Source organism: Vanellus vanellus, assembly GCF_965231255.1.
Source record: "Vanellus vanellus genome assembly, chromosome: 13".
Classification (NCBI taxonomy): domain Eukaryota; kingdom Metazoa; phylum Chordata; class Aves; order Charadriiformes; family Charadriidae; genus Vanellus; species Vanellus vanellus.
The window spans coordinates 4,212,263-4,229,938 of NC_138918.1; the positions used below are offsets into that span (position 1 = coordinate 4,212,263).

General features: G+C 50.5%; 1 protein-coding gene across 1 annotated transcript; it reads right to left on the reverse strand.

Moving 5' to 3' along the window:
- Window positions 1-5,164: 5,164 nt before the first annotated feature.
- Window positions 5,165-14,066, reverse strand: CXCL14 (C-X-C motif chemokine ligand 14). The gene is made up of 4 exons (XM_082490113.1): window positions 13,757-14,066; window positions 12,757-12,862; window positions 7,925-8,035; window positions 5,165-5,303 (listed from the first exon to the last, which is right to left on the reverse strand). Exons 1-4 carry the CDS (start codon window positions 13,818-13,820, stop codon window positions 5,288-5,290), a joined length of 297 nt encoding a protein of 98 aa, XP_082346239.1. The 5' UTR covers window positions 13,821-14,066; the 3' UTR covers window positions 5,165-5,287.
- Between the last annotated feature and the right edge of the window lie 3,610 nt (window positions 14,067-17,676).

Consider the following 17,676-nt stretch of genomic DNA (forward strand, 5'->3'; position numbering starts at 1 on the left):
CCCCAATTAAGATTTCTGTAAGGTGTGTATTGATACCTTTAAGCACCAGAAATCACTGTACGCGTCTGGAGCTCTGCGCTTGCAAACGCAGCTGCAGCCGCTGTTCCTCAGGCAATGGCAATCCCAGTTGCTCTTCTGGGGTGGGTTATGTCAGGTAAAGAAATTGTAGGAAATCTGCTTTGGGATACTTTGCCAGAAACATATGCTGGTTACAAGGATATCTGGGGGTTCACGGAGTGCAGCCTTTCAAGGCAAACGGAGCACTTTCCAGGAAGCACTCGGCTCTTTGTGGTTTGGGATCAGAGGAAGATCAATGAATAACAGACACAGAGAGAGCAAAGACAGAGTCAGTGAGAGCTGCAAACGGTGGTCCTCAAAAATACCTGTATTTTCATTTGTGACCACACACACCTCAACACGTTGAAGGGAACAACTGGAACAAGAAACCCCAGCATGAGTGCTACGCATGGAAGATGTACAGAGTGCCAAAACCGAGAGCTGCCCTGGCATGAAGTCAGCGTGGCCAAGGCTTTCAAGATGGGCTGCCCGTCCTTCTGGATCCGAAGCCCAAACTCAGCCGACAGCCAAAACCAGCTTGCCTCTTTCCAAAGATGCTGAGCAACTCTTGACTAAGTGAGGTCCTCAGATGCTGTGCACATCTGGATTTAGATGCCTCATTTTTGAAAGCTGGCTTTGGAGGAAAAAATACTCAAAACGTGACTGGTGTTTCATCTGACCTAATGGGAAGTCTGTTTTGGAGGGTGAGAGCTCTGCTTGGGCTTATACAAAGCCCATTAAGTGATGTCAGGTCACACGGGAGGCCCTTTGCCCTTGGACAGGCGCAGTTCCCTGGCCGTGGATCTCAGCAGGATGGTGAGTCCTGGGGGACGGTGGCTTTTTATTCACGTTTGTTCCCATTCTTGGCAAATGTGGGCCCAGGAGTGCCCCAATTCCGATGTTTAATTAGTCAAGAGAGCTTTTGTGTTGCTGTAACACTGCCTTCAACTTCCCACCCAGGGCTTGGGGGTGACCGAGCCCCTCCGATGACTTTACCATTGAGCCCCCGTTTGCTCCCAGAGCCCCGATGAAACCTCGTTAGTGTGGAGCCAGCTCTCCCACCGCATGGCGGTGGTCAGGAAAGATCCCCATGCGTGTAGCAGTCTGGCATGGCCTCGTGCCTTGATTTTGGGAGCCTGGGGGGGAGCGGGGACACGGCAGGCAGCCGGACCTGCCCAGAGCACCGCGCCAGCTCGCGCAGACCACCGAGCAGCTATCGCATCTTAATAAACTTCTTGGCCGTTGCCGACCTACACCACATATGAACAAGTGAAAGGGAAGTGGTGAAAGGATCTGTATAACGTTACTAATCCCACGTAGCGCTCTTGCTGAAAAGGCAAGGCAGGTCTCCTCGCTCTTGTGTCCTTTCTCTGCAGCTGCTTGGGTCGCCCTCGGGCTCGTAGCAAAATAAAACCTGAGAGCGCTGTTTCTGGATGGGTGCAGCCCGTGGATGCCCAAGGGAAGGGTGGAGGGACCACGGGGGTCTTGTGCCCAGGGCTTGGCGCTCCGTCTCTGTGCGCTCCTGGCTGCAGCGTGCTGGGGAGCAGCTCTACAGCCTGGATGGGGGAAAGCCGTTGCCTACCGCCTTCCTTGGAGGCTCTGTGAAGGGTTTATATCCTTACCATGTAGCTTTGGTGCTTGAGTAAAGGAGCTCCACCTTTGGCTCCCCAGGGCTTCGGCTCTACCCTGCAAACGTTCAGGCTCTTGGGACGGTGAATTGGTAACTGGTGAGCCATCGGGGCTGGCTGGTGTGTGCTCAGACCGTACTTCAGCCGCTTAATTTTTCCAGCTCGAAGCACAAACGTGTGGGCTGTGTTTGAGGGAGGTTGGGCTGAATGGTCTCCTCTGGCATCGCAGCCTGCAATCCGCTGGGGAAAACAAAAGCAACCCTTAAGGCTGCTCTAAAATCCGGGCAGAGAAGGTACCTATATATATATATATATATATATATATATATATGTGAATGTTTTGGCGAAGATGTTTCTGTCGGAAGGAAAGTGGTTGATGTTTTGTGTGTGGCATTTACCTTCTGACACAGTACTCCCCTTTGCAGCTGCAGTATCGGGGTCAGCAAGGGCTGATCCTCCTGTTTCTGGGAACCTAACAAACCTGCCCGGAGATGCAGTTTAACAGTTTAAGAGACTGGGGAAAACCAGCTCAGAGTCACAGGTTGTTGTTTTTTTCTTTTTTTTTTTTTTTTTCTCTTCATGGTTTCAATTCCTGTTTCCAAGAGTTGTTTTGTTCGAAGTGCAGTTTTCGGGTTAAAGGGAATACACGTGTTGAACCATACAGTTCTTTTTCTTTAGTCTTCCATTCTAGAAGGGGGGTGGGGGGGAATAATTACAACCGGTTTCCTCTGTGCCCAGTTCTTGCTGGTGGTTTTGGTTTGGCAGACGAACCCGGAGCTAAGAGTGAATTGTACAGGCCATACCCTGCGAGGTGTGAGTCACCGAGCGCTGCCTTTGGGCAACTGGAGCTGCGTACGGCGCTCCCAACGGAGCCTTAACCACCTCTTGTGCAACCCTGTCAATACTTTTCCAGGAAATACGTTGCCCAATAGTCGCTGAATAAGCACAAACTTTTTCTTGAAGTCTGCTGGCATGCTGAAATCGAGTGTCCTCAAGGAAAAACTACTGTATTTTGTTAAAATGTGACTCGAAGGAAGGGGCAGCTTGGCTAACTCGCGGGTCTGGGTTTGCCTGGGGGTCGGGCTCAGCCTGAACAGCACCTTGTGGTCAATATCTCCAGAGGTTTAATTTCTTAAACACTCTGGGATCTTTCTCAAGTTTTGATTTTACTAAAAGGCGTCTGAAACTTGTAGCTCCATCCTTGTGCAGAATAGGAAAATACTTTGAAATCTAACAGCTCTTTCTCCCTCAGCTCTGCCATGGTATTATCACAGTAAATAGAATCACAGAATGGTTTGGGTTGGAAGGGACCTTAAAGATCATCCAGTCCCACCCCCTGCCCTGGGCAGGGACACCTCCCCCCAGCCCAGGTTGCTCCAAGCCCCGTCCAACCCGGCCTTGAACCCCTCCAGGGATGGGGCAGCCACAGCTTCTCGGGGCAACCTGCGCCAGGGGCTCACCGCCCTCAGAGTGAAAAATTTCTTCCTAATATCTAATCTAAATCTCCCCTTTTTCAGTGTGAAGCCATTCCCCCTCATCCTATCAGTCCATGCCCTTGTAAAAAGTCCCTCCCCAGCTCTCCTGGAGCCCCTTTAGGCACTGGAAGGCCACTATAAGGTCTCCCCGGAGCCTTCTCTTCTCCGAGAGAAGTATATAAGTATATAGAGTGTGGGTGTGTGTGAATATATATATTTTTTTTTTTTTTTTTTTCTGTTCGAACTGGAGGAAACCCTTGAGCTGAGGCCAGGCATTGCCGTGATTATATCATCTAAGATCGCTGTCGCAGGAGTCGCAGCCCGGTGCGAAGCTGTCTTTGCCCAGCTGGGAGCCGCCAGGACGGAGCGCGGTGCTGCTCGGGGAGCACCAGGAGGTTTTCGTGCATTTAAACTCTCACTGGCTTTACCCGTCCTGTCTGGTGCTTTCCTTTCTGGCCGGGGAGCGGCGTAGGAGCCTTGAGGGGTGCAAAGTCCCCCCCTTTGGGAGAGGGCAGAAACTGCCCAGAAAGAGGAGGGGGTGGCTCACTGTTTTTTGTTGCCTGACTTTCATTGTACAACCTTCCCTAATCTAACCAAGATTTTTGTCTAAATCATTGCATTTCCCTTGTTTTTATATTGATCCAGGGTGGTTGATTTACATTTATTTAACATAACTTGAGATGAGTGGCTCTCGGTGCATGGCACGGCCCTTCTTCATGTAACAAGATTCCTCAGTGTTTGGGTAAAGTCCAAATCCTATAATGAGAAAGGGAAGTAAATTGGACCGGAATAACACTTTCTAATTTCCGTGTCATCAAGTTGCCACGTCTCTAAATCAGCTTCTCTGATTCAGTGTGTTTCAGTTCATCCACCATAAAAAAGTTATTAGAAGTGGCAGGAGTTCCCTGATGGCTTAAAGAAACTTAAGAGCAATTGTCAGATTTTTTTTTTTTAAATATATTTTTTTATTACCTTTTTTCATTTGTCTTAGAAAGAAATATGAAATCTGCATGCAACCTTCTAAATATTTGAAACATTTAAATAGTATATGATAATTTAGCAGTACGGTACATTATACAGAAAGATAATACAGGGAGACTTCCTATAGTATATTTACAAATGAAAAGGTAGTTTTGTTATTTTAAAAAGAGGAATGCACTGCTTAACATTGAAGTATTACATTCAAAATAATGTAATGAATATGTCGTATTGTGACTAAAACATATATAGGTATTTATATGTTTGCCCTATCATATTTCTCATAAAAAGGTACCTTTTAAAGGCTTTTTTGTTGTTGTTGTTGCTACAAATCTAGGAAATCATACACAATAGTCTTGAAGCTTAAAATGTCTCAGTACTGAAGCCACAAACTTTCTGTAAGAACTTCAGGTGGAAAAAAAAAAAATTAAACACTTTCTTAGTAATAAAAATGACCTAGAAATGCTTTCTAATGCATGAAACGTTAAATGGGAGATACGATACGGAACGCTTCACCTTGCAGCAAGACCTCAAGTCCATTAAAGAAGAGGTACACAAGTGATGCTCGTGCTCGTTTGAGGATGTGCCGAGAGCCCTCACTTCTGCAGTTACAGCCACGACACTTCAGTGGCATCTTCCCCGGCAAACTCGTCTTCGGTCCCCGCTTTGCCTGACTACGGTGGAGGCTGCAAACATGACAAACCACCACAGCGCTGAAGCTTTCCCACTGTGACAGGGTGAGGGAGACGGCTGTATAACACCTTTACAAACATTACTGTTTGTCTAATGAGCTTATAAAGCTCGATTGCAATCATAGTGAAGTATGAATGAATAACAATAAAAAAAACCAACCCCAAACTAAACAAACAAACCCAAACCCCAAAACAACCTCTTTATAATGAACAAGCATGAGTTTTCCCAATCTCAGTACAGAGCAGACGCGTATGAAATCTGAAGTGCAACAGATGCTTGTGAAATCTGGAAGCCTTTTGCACGCGGCTATAAAATGTAAAAACTGACCCTTGGTAAAAAGTGCTTTATAGTAATATAGAATTTGTGTCTTATGCCTGTGAGAAAGAAATAATCTTCTGCAGAGCCCAGTCCTACGCCAGCCAAGGGAGTCCACCTCATTCCTCACGCTGCCTCCTCTTATTCTTCATAAACCCTGAACAGAAGGAAAGCCAAGAGCAAGGTGTTTAAATGATGAACGAAACCACTCCATTCCAAATAGTAATAATAAATAATAAAAAAAGCCCACAAACAACAAAAAAAGAGAAATCAGATTTTTAGCCTTTGCTTAAGTAAATTGGAAAGTAAGTTATTGACTTCAGCGGTGGCTGGATTGCTCTCTGTAAAGCACCTGGGAGAAGGGTTGGACTTTGACACCGCTGCATCTTACGGGCGTGCAGGGAGTAACGCGCTCTGCTGCGATTATCGGGATACACGAGGTTGAAATCCACATCTGCTCATACACTTTAACTGCAGGAAAATTCCCTCTCTCGTATGCAAATGTTGAAGTATATCATCAGCTGCATGTAGATAATACATTCGGAATATCTGTCACGTTTGGAATAATATTAGACTATGTTGTTTTTCTCGTCTGTGTCCTCAGCAGACTGCTTGACAGACTCGTTTGCAAAAAAGTCCTAGTTGTGCGGGCTCTTTGGGTGAAAGCGGTCTCCCATGGCACAGGGAAAATTAGGGGCAACGCTGTTTTGGGGAAGAGATTCCTGTTTGTACTGCGTTTGACTTTAAATTCCCTGGCTTTTCCTGGGGAGCAGTGCAGTGGGTTTGGTCCAGCTGGCGCTGAAAGCACTGGCAAATTCTTTATTATGAGGACTTGGTTTAAATCGGGCTCTTTACGTCAGAAATATTCACTTGAAGCTGCTTCAGCTGCAGTCTGGCTCGGTCAGCAGCGTCGGGGACCCGCTGGGTGCCGCGCAGGGGGGACGTGCCCCAGTGGGGCGACGCCAGAGCTGGGCAAAGCGAGGTGAAACACCCGGGGTTGTGCGGCACCCCTTCTGCGCAGCCCAGGCCGGCAGCCCAAGCCACGGGGACGCTGAGCTCGCCTTCCTTCCTCCTCTCCCTGGCAGCAGGGACAGTCTCCCTCTCCCGGCGGTGCCGGGGGGAAGCCTCCAGCGGACCCTTATTTCGGGCTATGGAGGAGATTTGATTTGATTAGTAGTCCTCCAATATTTAAAAGTTCCCTTTCATCACCGAGAAGGGACAGGCTTCAGCATCTCAAGATGATAGAAGGGTTAAGGTTGGAAGGGACCTTAGAGATCATCTTGTTCCAACCCCCTGCCCTGGGCAGGGACACCTCCCCCCAGCCCAGGTTGCTCCCAGCCCCGTCCAACCCGGCCTTGAACACCTCCGGGGATGGGGCAGCCACAGCTTCTCGGGGCACCCTGCGCCAGGGGCTCACCGCCCTCAGAGTGAAGAATTTCTTCCTAATATCTAATCTAAATCCCTCCCTTTTCAGTTTTAAACCATCCCCTCTTGTCCCATGGCTCCCCTCCCTGATCCAGAGTCCCTCCCCAGCTCTCCTGGAGCCCCTTTAGGCACTGGAAGGGTCTAGACTTTCAGTACTGAGTACTGTTATGAACCAAGCCCGCACAGCACTGTTATCTGCCCGCAGGAGCTGGTCTGTGGCACACGGCTGCTGTCCCTCACAGCCTTGCATGGAGCATCCCTCCTCTCGGTCTGCTCAGGGCAACCCTGCGTGTTTCCTGAATGCACGAGCGCGGGGCTGAGCATCCCTCGTCATCTTAGTGATGGCTTTATTAAAAAACAAACCAAACAAACCCAAACAAAACAAGGCAAAGAGTGTAAATAGATGGTTATGCAGTAGCCAGGGCTTCCCCAGGTGCTGTGACTATGGAGCTGGCATGGGGTCAGGGGAGACGGCCAGCGGGCTCGGCACCCACCACCGCTCGCAGTGCCATGGCATCGCCTGTGCCACCGGGCACCCCGTGGCCATGCCGGAGCTTGCTGGCACCCTTGGACCTGCTGAGAGATGGGACTTGCTGCTCGCTTGCCTCATTTGCGCTCAATTTTGGGGAGCAAATTTCCCATCAGGTGAGGAGGATCGGGGTTTGGTGGGACTGTGCCGTGCGTGGAGGCTCTTTCTCAGCCGTGGCTGGAGTTGGGCAGCTCCCCTTAATTACAGATAGGGACATCAGCACTGACTGTCAGGAACTGGTGTTTCTCACTCTCTCCCTTCTATCTATGACTGATGGCTTGCAAAAAAACCTCCAACTAAAATTCCTCTTTGCAAGGGAGAAGGTGGCAGAGCATCTTGCCCGCGAGTTGCTGTTTTTCTGGGAATAATACACGAGTTAAAGTTGGCAAAGGTCTGCGTCAGCAGATATTGACAATTTTGAGGTAGTGTGACAGGGCGCTCTCCTCCCAGCTCTGCTGACTGCTTTCCTGATGACCGTGTGGAAGTAATTTAGCTTTTCATCTTGGCTTTTTACCCGTAGAAGGGAGGTGAGTTTATGTAAATAACAGAGAACATCAGCTGATGAATAGTTTAACAGAAAATAATTACTATTTATAGTCAGAACAGCCTAATCCTAAAATAGAAGTGAGGACTGCGTGTGGCAGGAAAGAACTAACATCAAGAACATCCATTTATAACTGTAATTTTGGTAATGAAATACATCCTCCGTGCTGGATGGAGCATTTGCAGCGCGTGCGTTTTCCTGGGCTTTCTCTGAGCGCTGCCGATGGCCCAAATTCCCACCAAGATTTTCCCCCTCAGCCATTCAGCAAATTTGTACTTACCTGCCTTTCTCTTTCCATACTCTGTACCACTTCAGCAGTCTCACCGTGTTTTGGCGTTTGGGGTTTAAGCAGTGCTGCTGCTCCCCTCTCACCCGCGTCCACAGGGTCACGCTGCAAGGCAAGCCAGCACAGGTTACGGCAGTCGTGGCAAATACCGGTTCCCAGTTCCCACTCCGGGCAGGTAAATGACAAAACCAGTCCGGGGGCTCACCCAGGCGGGCAGGGGAAGGCTTTTCGTGCTCTCTGTTTTATGGCGGATATTTGAGTTTATTGTAATAATATCGGAGCACATCTTCAGCTGTTACCAATCAGTGCAGTGCAATATTGTCCGCCGTTATCCCAGGTTGTACCAGATGAAGACTTACCCACTGTTTTTAATCAGTGGGTTTGCTCTGCCTGTCTTAGCTATTTTGTTCTGAGCTTAATAGCTGATTTAATTACGGCTCATTCAGGCAGCCACAAGGTCTTCGCATGAGAAGATGGTCCCCTTACACTCAACAAATGCTGCATCCAAGAGAAAAGATCAGACCCGCTTCACTGATTATTTTTTTCTTTGTTGTTTTTGTTTTTTTTTTTTTTTTTAGTCCACAATATTTTAAGTACTAGCACATGGCAGAGTGCCTGTGTGCCCAACGGAGTAGCTCTGAGCCCCAGCGGGCAGTCCTGGGGCTTTGGCCTCCCCTGGTCACAGGCTGATCCCTCTCTCCCCGCCAGCAGCAGCCGCCTGGTGTCCCCTTATTGTCAGGACAAGAGGTGCTGGGAGGCAAAACATGGCAAAGGTCTTCCCATGGTTTTAGGCTTCCTCCATCACTGGTTGGTCCGTCACAACCGAGGTGACACGAGACAACCGGAGCTGCTTCCCAAGAGGATGGTTTTCCAGAAACTCCACGACTGCTATCACTTTTCAGGGCTCAAAATCAAGCAGTTTTCCATCTTTACTATTAATTTTGTGAATTTAAAACAAAACAAAAAACCCCTCCGAAACTAAAACCCGATGATTTTTATTGGACTTACTCATTTTCTGGAAATACCATCCATAACAGGGAAACACGGTTTTTAGTTTGTCTAAAATACTATAAAGGAATTCCTTAAGCACTGCTAGAGATGTGAGTAAAATGATGGCAGAAAACCCAGAAATATCCGTGCATACTGATGGGCTGCTTTTGTGATTTGGTTCAGAAAGGAGCTGTTTATCTTCTAGCACACAGAAAAAGATCCTTGCAAACTTTCCCAGCTCACCCACCCAGTGCAGAGGGGATGGACATGCCTGACTGGGAGTGAAGCTCTGCGTGTTGCCTGCGTGAGCTCAGCGAAGGGTCTCACCAAGTTTCCCAGTTTGATGTTATACAAGGCGTTCGAATAGTTCTCTCCATTCGATTAACCTTCTTCCCCACTCCCCTTCTCTGCTCCACCTCCAGCAGGTGTGAGATAAAGACACGAAAAGACAAGGTGAAACTTTAGGTTTGCTTGCTGGGAGGACGTGGCCAGTTCCCCAACATGTGGGAAGGTGGTGGAAGGCCTCCAAGCATCCCTGTGGCTGCAGAGGTCGGAAGGGGAAGGGTCACTGCTAAAACCGATGGACTGTCTCTGCTCCGAGGGCATTCTCAGCCAACCCCTCTGGGGATCAGCACGTACGTGAGAAGGGGCGTTTTCCTACAGCTTTGAATGGGAGTGGGACTAAACTTTCATTGAAGGCACAAGACATGCAAATTTTAAGGGACATGAGGTCAGCACGATGTTTCTGCATCCAGCAACCACCTTCTTGGCTGTGCCGTCTGCACTGGCTGATGCCAGACCTTGGTTTGGGTTTCTCTTCTGGCAGACTGTAGAGGGTATTTCCAGAAAGTGATGGATAAGCTGAATCGCAGGAGGAGAGGAAGAGGAGTGCTTCTGAAAAGCGGCAAGCCCTCCATTTGCACCAGAGGCAGTGAAGGACAATTCTGGATTTACTAGATCCTGCGGTCTGAGGAGGAGGAGATGCACCGTTTTCTTCTCAGGTGAACAACTGAGTCTTTTCTCAGGCTGAGATGTGTTGCTTTGACATCACACGTAGGTTTTCTGCTTTGATGCTGGAGGCTGGACAGCAGAGATGTTCTTAAGCCAGCCCCATGGTCCCCTGTGGTTCCCGTGCATCCCCTGGTGCTGTGGGCACAGGGCTGGGTGGTAGCATTTTTGGGCACCCTGAGCTGACCTGGCCCTGCTTTTGGGGATGCTGGTCCAGCAGACATAAGGGGATGTGACTAAGAAGAGGTGCTGTGGGAGCAGATACTCTGAATGAGGAGTTCTCTGGATGGGCTGCAAGATGAGGTTGAGAGGAATGGAGAAGAAATTGAAGCACCAGAACTCACAACTCCAGTGTCATCCCTCCAGTGGGATTTGGGACATGAGCTCACTCCAGCGGTGTGCACCGGGCTGTCCCGTAGCTGCCCAGGGCTTGGTGGCTGGAGCTTTCCACGGTGTCTGAGGGTCCCTGAGCCAAAATCCTCCCCAGTACGTCCATGCCTCCAGGGCTGTGACTAGCACCCCTGGGTCAGCCTGTGACCCCCAGTGCCTCGTGCCCCCAAGCATCCCGTCTGCAGGGCTGGTGGGGCTGCACCTCTGCCTACAAACACCCTGTCCCCAGGGCCACGAGGCTCCTGGTTCATCCCAAGCTGGCGCAGGGACTGCCATCCATCTCGGCTGTCCCTTGAGAAAGGCTCCCAGTGGCGCCCGTTTCCCATCAGTTGCTCTCACCCCAACGCGTTCCCCCCTCTTTGGGTGAGGCAATACGTGGAGAGCAGTTGGATCCTTTCAGGCAGAAAGAGTTAAACCTCCCTCCTATTTTTTGCTGCTTTTCCTCATTCCAGGGGACAGACACACGCACACAATTACTGCTAGATGTACCGCGAATCTCGGGAGGTTTTGACTAGGCTGAGGACTCAGTTTAGCTGTGTCTTCCCCTGTACCACAGCTCTGCTGGGGGGCTTATGGCCAAAGACAAATTCCTGCCTAAACTACACCCCCATACCTACTTCTCTGCCCAACATAATCGATATCACGTTTCTGCTACCAGAAAAGATGCGAGAGCTTTGGAGGAGGGCAGCAGGGGAGCCAGCTTCAAAACCTCATTTTAGATGATCCCTGCAGCAACAAAAAATCAGTTGCGGGAATTTAGCTTTTCTCTGCTTTGTCCAGAGACTCCTGGATCAATTGGTTCACGGAATATTAATTTCAGTTTGCTTTCAATGCTGACTTCAGATGGCATTAGGGTAGCCGGAAAGGCAGCGGCGGCAGCGGTCACCCCTGCCTGCCCCGCCGGCAGCGACAGCGGTGGGACAGCCCTGTCCCCACAGCCGCTGCAGACCCAGGGCAACCCTCCGGGCTTGAAGAGCATCGCTCGGCATCTGCGTAGCTATCCAGCCGGGAGAGCGACCTGCTCGTGCACAGCGTTCCGGCTTTCCGGACTTTCTGATTGAAAGCGAAATGTTGCGTTAATGAGATTTATTTCATACCCGCCGGGCCACCAGCTGCTTTCGGGCAAATGCCTGGAGTGGGATGCAAAGAGGTAGTGCCCCTCTACGCTGTCCGTTTGCTACTGAAAGGTCAAAGCAAACAAAGTGAAGCCGCAAGGAACTGATTGGGGCGGTGATGCTCTGCAAGCATTCTTCCGTTCAGGTCACCATCAGCTGATTTGGCCTTCAAAGAGGTGGGTCTGATGTCCCCTGAGCTAAGCGTTGCTTGCGGTGACGCTGGTGTAAATCTGGAGGGTGCCTAAGGAAGCTCGGCTCTCCATTCCTCCTCCTGACGCCCTCCACCGCGCCTGGCGAGCCATTTTGGCATGGGAAGGACCAGGCTCCTGTGGTACCTCCTTGTTTGTGCCAGTCAGATGGGCAGGATTTGGCCCCGTGGACATTACAGAGCGCCGGAGGTGGTACCCAGCTCGGCGGGACAGGACACAGATCCTGCTGTTAAAGCACTTTTCTGAGATATTAAGCGAACGGCGAATGTTCAGTGAGGGAGCACAAATGCTGGAGTAAATCAGTCCTTGGTGTTCCGGTGGTGTGGCTGCTCCTGGGACCCTTTTTCCCCCGTTAGGTGGCAGAGGGACTCGGTGCAGTCTTCTCAGCTAATCTCTCCTTTCTGGTCCTTATCCAGCCCCACAGGCTGGTTGGATGCTGCTTTGTTGGGGGATCTTAAGATACCCAAAACAGGACAGAAAAAAAAACCCATGACCATCTTAAAATCTAAAATAACCCCCTCCTTTTGAGCTGATCATCAGGGATGTCAAAAATCCCCGTACCTGCCTCGGTTCGGTTAGTCGCTACATCGCTTTGAGATCTCACGGCGACATTGGTCGTGGCTCGTGGCGAGACGGGGAGGCGAGCGTTTTGGTGCTGGGTAATCCCATCAAATGCGAGGGGATGGCTCTGGTACAACGCAGGCGAAAATCTGACTCCGGTTGGGATAACTCTTCCTTGCAGAAACCACCACGGACCAAACTCTGCTTGTGTTCTTATTCTGCATGCCCAGAACAACTTGAGTACATAGTTCTGATTTTACAGCAGCCCAAAGTAGGATTTGTCCCTATCTTCCCTTGAACTAATGATTATTATTTATTACTACCTGTTCTGTAAATATTTCTTTGAACAAAAAGAATTGCGTCGAAAAATGATAGCTGGGTTTTTGGTCAGAATTGCACATTTTATTGCATCTGATACAGCAAGTAACTATTCCCAGAAATTAGCATGCCCGGGGCACGAGAAAAACAAAGAACAAAGAGGGAACTTGCAGTATAAGGTAAAGCAATTCAGCTTGACAGGGAAACAGAAAGCAATAAATGAAGGAAAACTTACATAATCATCTCTTCCACACAAAACGGGTACCTCGGTTTTATTTCCAGCTTCCGTACGTTAGAGAATCTTATTTTAGGACCTTTTCTCGAACATTTGCACTTTACGCCTACAAGAGAAAGCATTTTCTCATGTGCCTGCAAAGCCTCCTGCATACCAAGCGTCCCTTCCCCGCCAGCCTGTGCGCGCACACAAACTTCGCTTCGCTCTTTCAAGCCTCCGTGGGAAAAGCTGAATTTTGTAATACTGCTCGGCTTAAAAAAAAGTAGTATTTTCTTTGCTTTATCCCAGGAAAAGGTAGTGGCTCTCTGGGATATATGTTTTAGAGCGCTATATTTGTTCTGAGGCTTAGTAAAGGAGAGAGCTTTTTAAAGTGCACCTGCTGTGACTAAATGTAATTGTATTTAACAAAAGGAAATGAAAGAGTCAGAACTTGCTTTAAAACTGGGCAAGCAAACGCACATCTCGGCTACTTTCTCATTCACTCGCGGCTCTCTCGGACTTTGTGGGACTTTTTCAGTCGTTTCTCCTCGCGCGGATGCTGGGGTGCATTCGCAGCCAGACAAAAGCTGAGTGGATTTTAACCATCGTTTTTGTGCACGGCAGAAAATGCACACCGACGCGCTGGGTGGAATTTGTGCTACCGCATCAAATCCGACTCTGCTCTGTTTCCCCTGTGAAAACCACCCTCGGGTTCAAAGGAGATATTTGAGCTATTGTATTCCTGAATAACGGCGAACACGGTGTGACCTCCCACACCGTGAGTTGGGGCTATTTCACTTGCAGTGAAGACACAACTTTGTCGCGTGTATTTTTACCTCTACTTCCACCTTTAAAAAACTCGCAGCTACCATACGCGCGGATCCAATACATGGCTTTTCCCAACGTGCAGGGGACAGCGAAATCCGACCGGGGGCTACCAGGAGGCAAATAAAAATCACTGGAAAAGCAACCCCGTGGAAAAGAGGTTTACGTGGGGAAAAAGCGGAACAAACCAACTTACCTTCCGCGCTGGCTAAGCACATGGCGATGAACAGCAGGAGCAAAGCTGCTGTCAGGAGCTTCATGGCGAGAGACAGCCGGTACCCAAAGACACGCCGGGGATGTTAACGGGTTTTCTCCCTTCGGCTTTGTCCCCCGGTCCCCGGGGATGGATGTCGCCGGGGAGGGGACAGCAGAGAGGGAATCCCGGTGGTGCTGTTGCCTTGTCTCGCTGCCTGCGCCCTGCCTGCGCCCTGCCTGCGCTCTGCCTGCGTTCTGCCGCTTTCCTCCCCTTGTCCTCTTTTAAAACCGCTCCCGCTGCCCTTGCTCCCGGCTCATTAATATGCAGAGCAACTCCACGGCTCCCTCCGCTTCCTCAGCCCCGGCGGGGACGAAAGGGGGGGGGGGGGGGGGGACCGGCACCCCGCTGCCACTCCTGTGCCCCGTAGAGGGGGGGGACGACATCCCTCCCCCCCTTCCCTCCCTGAGCATCCCGGGGGCGGGAGCGCAGGCGATGGGGCGGCTGGTCCTGTCCCTGCCCAGCTGGGACATTTCTCACCGGGAGGAGGTTTGTTGGGGGGGGGGGGAACTTGGAGGGGGGGGTGGTGGTGGTGGTGTGTATTTGTATGAATGGAGCTGCTAACTGGAAAAAAAATATTCCCGCTTGCGAGCGCTCCGCAGAAATTCCCATGCACCTCGGAAATAAGATTTGGAGAAGTCTCACCTGGGGAGGGGTGTCACCTCTTGACTTTAATATTATTTTCTAGCTTTAACAGGCTTCCAAATCTAAAAGAAAGCTTTGTGAATTAAATGGGGGGTGGGGGGGAATTCCAAAGAGTATTGTTAGGTGGGTTTAGCATGTGGAACGTTTCAGGAAATAAAATCAATTTTGGGTCGCTTTAATGAACGCTCCAGCAATGATCTGCTCTGTGAAGAACAGGGTAGCAACACGCGGGAACTTCATGGATGTAACTACGCATTCCCTCTCCCTCGCAGAGTCTGTTTCTGATTTCAGTAACAGCTAAAATAGCATCTTTAAAATCCAGATTCCAGATTTTTGCCTGCGTAACTGAAAGGGGTGAAGATCAGAGTCGGGTCTCTGATCTCTTTCATAGTAATATATTCAAAACAGATTGCAGATAAATGCCTCTGCTGATCCCCGGTTCACCTCAGCCCCTCTCCCAACATACTGCTGCCCCCGCTCCCCCGCTGGCACACCCATCCCCGTTACTAAAAACCGACCGAAACCAGCCGTCCTGCCAGTTCGGGCAGCGCTTGGGAAGGACGCTCCACGCACTCCCCGGCTCCGCTTGCATTTTAAGTTTCCCACATGGCTTCGTTCCCGCCGGCTCCCATTGGCAGCCGCCATCCCCACCGCGTTCCCGGCCCGGGTGTTGGCAGGCTGCGAGTACAGCCCTACCGCACACAGCCTGCACGTTGCGCACAGGCAGCGCAGGCAGCTGCCTTGTTCCTGGCCCTGGGTTTCATGCGAGACGTGCCGACGCGCCGGGAACAGCCTGCCTCCGCTGCCCGGCACGGGATGGGGAAGAAGGGGTGGGCGGCACGTTTGGGGACAAGGCTGCGGGGGGAGCAGCCAAGGTGGCAGGGAGCTTTTGGGGTGAAAGCTCCCTTCCCTGGAGGGTTTGCGCGGCTGCTGATGGTGCGATGGGGCAGGGGAGGGGGTGGTGGTGTGATAGTTTTTCTTATGTTTAGGGCATTTGCACTGCACAGCTCTAAACCTGCTCCTGAGGGTCCCGTTGCACCCTGCTGGGGAAGTTTTGGGGTATGTGTTGTTAAATGCCAACAGGACTAAACAGAGAGGTTCGTTCCACAGCCTGGTGATAAAAATGAGCACCCGAGGCACAGCGTATCTCCGTTCAAACCTCGGAAAGAAATTGTCATTATCCAATTCCTCGTCCGAGGAAGAAAAAACTGCAGGAGAGCAGAAAAGGCTCATTTTGGAGTGACTGTTGGCTTGGTGGGGAGGATGCTCGCTGAGCACCGGGGAGACTCGGCTTCAGCAAACCCATCCGGGACAGTAATCCTGCCCTGCTGCGGCTCGGGTACCTCCCTCCTCGGCAGCCTCTTCTCTGCTGTGCGCAGGAACAATCTCGGGGGAAATTGTGGGAAGGAAAAGCCATTTTCCCTCCCCCCTCTGCTAATAAAAATGTGGGTGCAGCCTTAGCTGACGGCAATTTGAACTTCCCCCAACTCGTGTACAGGCTGGAGAAAAACTGAAGGAAATTCTCGAGCTTTCCGAAAGCGAATCCCCTCTCCTTGTGTGAGCCTTGCTCACGTTGAAAGAGCCAAGCTTATTAGCAATTAAATAAGCAAAGTGCTGCTTTAGTTCCAATTTAAATGCAGAAATGGATGTATTTGAGGTGTGTGTAAATACGGTAACTGCTCACTATGCACCCGAGCAGTTCAGCGTCTTTATGCCAAGTGCTGGCTTTGATAGTAATTATTTCTGAGAGCTCAAAGGTGTCTCTTGCCTGGTGTGACAGATTTTGGTGGCCGTGTACAGCTGTCTCTGACACCTGCTCTATCGCAAAATGATGACCACAGAAGACGAAGAAGTTTTAGGCAAAGGCTTTGAGGCAAAGGAAACGTATATGGAATTCAGCACAGTCTGCCCCCCAAAAAACCTCTGATAATCCAGATATATTTTCTGTATGCACGCGGATGCCGAGGTGCTCAGCATGCGCTGGTGCTTCGTGCGCCTGCGGTGTCTCCAGCAGATCTGTTAAGCCTCGGCAAACGTGTTTGGGCAAGCAGCCGGTGTTTCGGGCGGTCAGGGAGGGCTGCGCCGGGCGAGCCGCGGGGTGAGCGCCGGTCCAACCATCCGTTTCAGCCCTCCACAAAGCCGCCCGATCGCAGAGTAATTAATCAGGGCTGGGATTTTGCCCCCCCCGCCACAAAAGGAGCGTTTCAGACCAGGCGGAGTCATCAGGGTGTAGCTGTTGTCCTCAGCTCTGCGGGTGGGACGCGCTCGGAGAGCCGTGCTGTCCCCAGGGGAGCATAACCGTACCTGTGCACATAGCGTATCGCCCGCTTTCTCCGGCTAATTAGAGGGGCATTGTTGCTGGTGAAAGGTCTGTCCTTTCATCTTATTAATTATTCTTTTCAGATCTCTGTCCCAGCATAAGGCTCCCTGGCAAACCAAGGGTGAAGCCTCGCTTTGCCTCGGAGGGTGAGACCTGGTGGGACCAGCGGTGATTTGCCCACCCGGGAGGGTGGTTTGCAGCACCGGGAGCAGGCATGAGCGGTTGTCTCCTCCTAAAACACCTGAGGGACTGCGTTTAGTTTTGGGCTCCTCACAACAAGAAAGACATAGAGGGGCCGGAGCGTGTCCAGAGAAGGGCAACGGAGCTGTGAGGGGTCTGGAGCACACGTCTGATGAGGAGTGGCTGAGGGCCCTGGGGGTGTTCAGCCTGGGGAAGAGGAGGCTGAGGGGAGACCTTCTCGCTCTTTACAGCTCCCTGAAAGGAGGGCATAGGGAGGTGGGGGATCGACCTCTTCTTGTTAGTAACAGGTGATAGGACAAGAGGAAATGGCCTCAAGTTGCACCAGGGGAGGTTTAGATTGGATATTAGGAAAAATTTCTTCACAGAAAGGGTTTTCAAGCATTGGAACAGGCTGCCCAGGGCAGTGGTGGAGTCTCCATCCCCGGACGGGTAGACATGGTGCTGAGGGACATGGCTCAGTGGCAGTTTTGGCAGTGTTAGGTTGGTGGTTCAACTCAATGATCTTAAAGGTCCCTTCCAACCCAGACAATTCTGTGATTCTAAAATAAGAAAGAAGAGGTTTAGCAATGGGATTAGCATTCGAAGCAAAATCTTCACCATTTTTGGCCTCCTGGAAGTAGATATGTTTCATGCTGAGTACAACATGTAGTTGAGCCGGAGCAAACCATTTGCGCCCTAAGACACAGAGACACACTCG

Excerpts from the sequence above, each read along its gene's own strand:
- CXCL14 (XM_082490113.1), bottom strand. The coding sequence starts at position 13,820 with ATGAAGCTCCTGACAGCAGCTTTGCTCCTGCTGTTCATCGCCATGTGC. Across the intron at positions 12,863-13,756 it reads GTGCTTAGCCAGCGCGGAAG|GCGTAAAGTGCAAATGTTCG; the intron begins GTAAGTTGGTTT and ends TTTCTCTTGTAG. Across the intron at positions 8,036-12,756 it reads TGTGTGGAAGAGATGATTAT|CGTGACCCTGTGGACGCGGG; the intron begins GTAAGTTTTCCT and ends CTTGCCTTGCAG.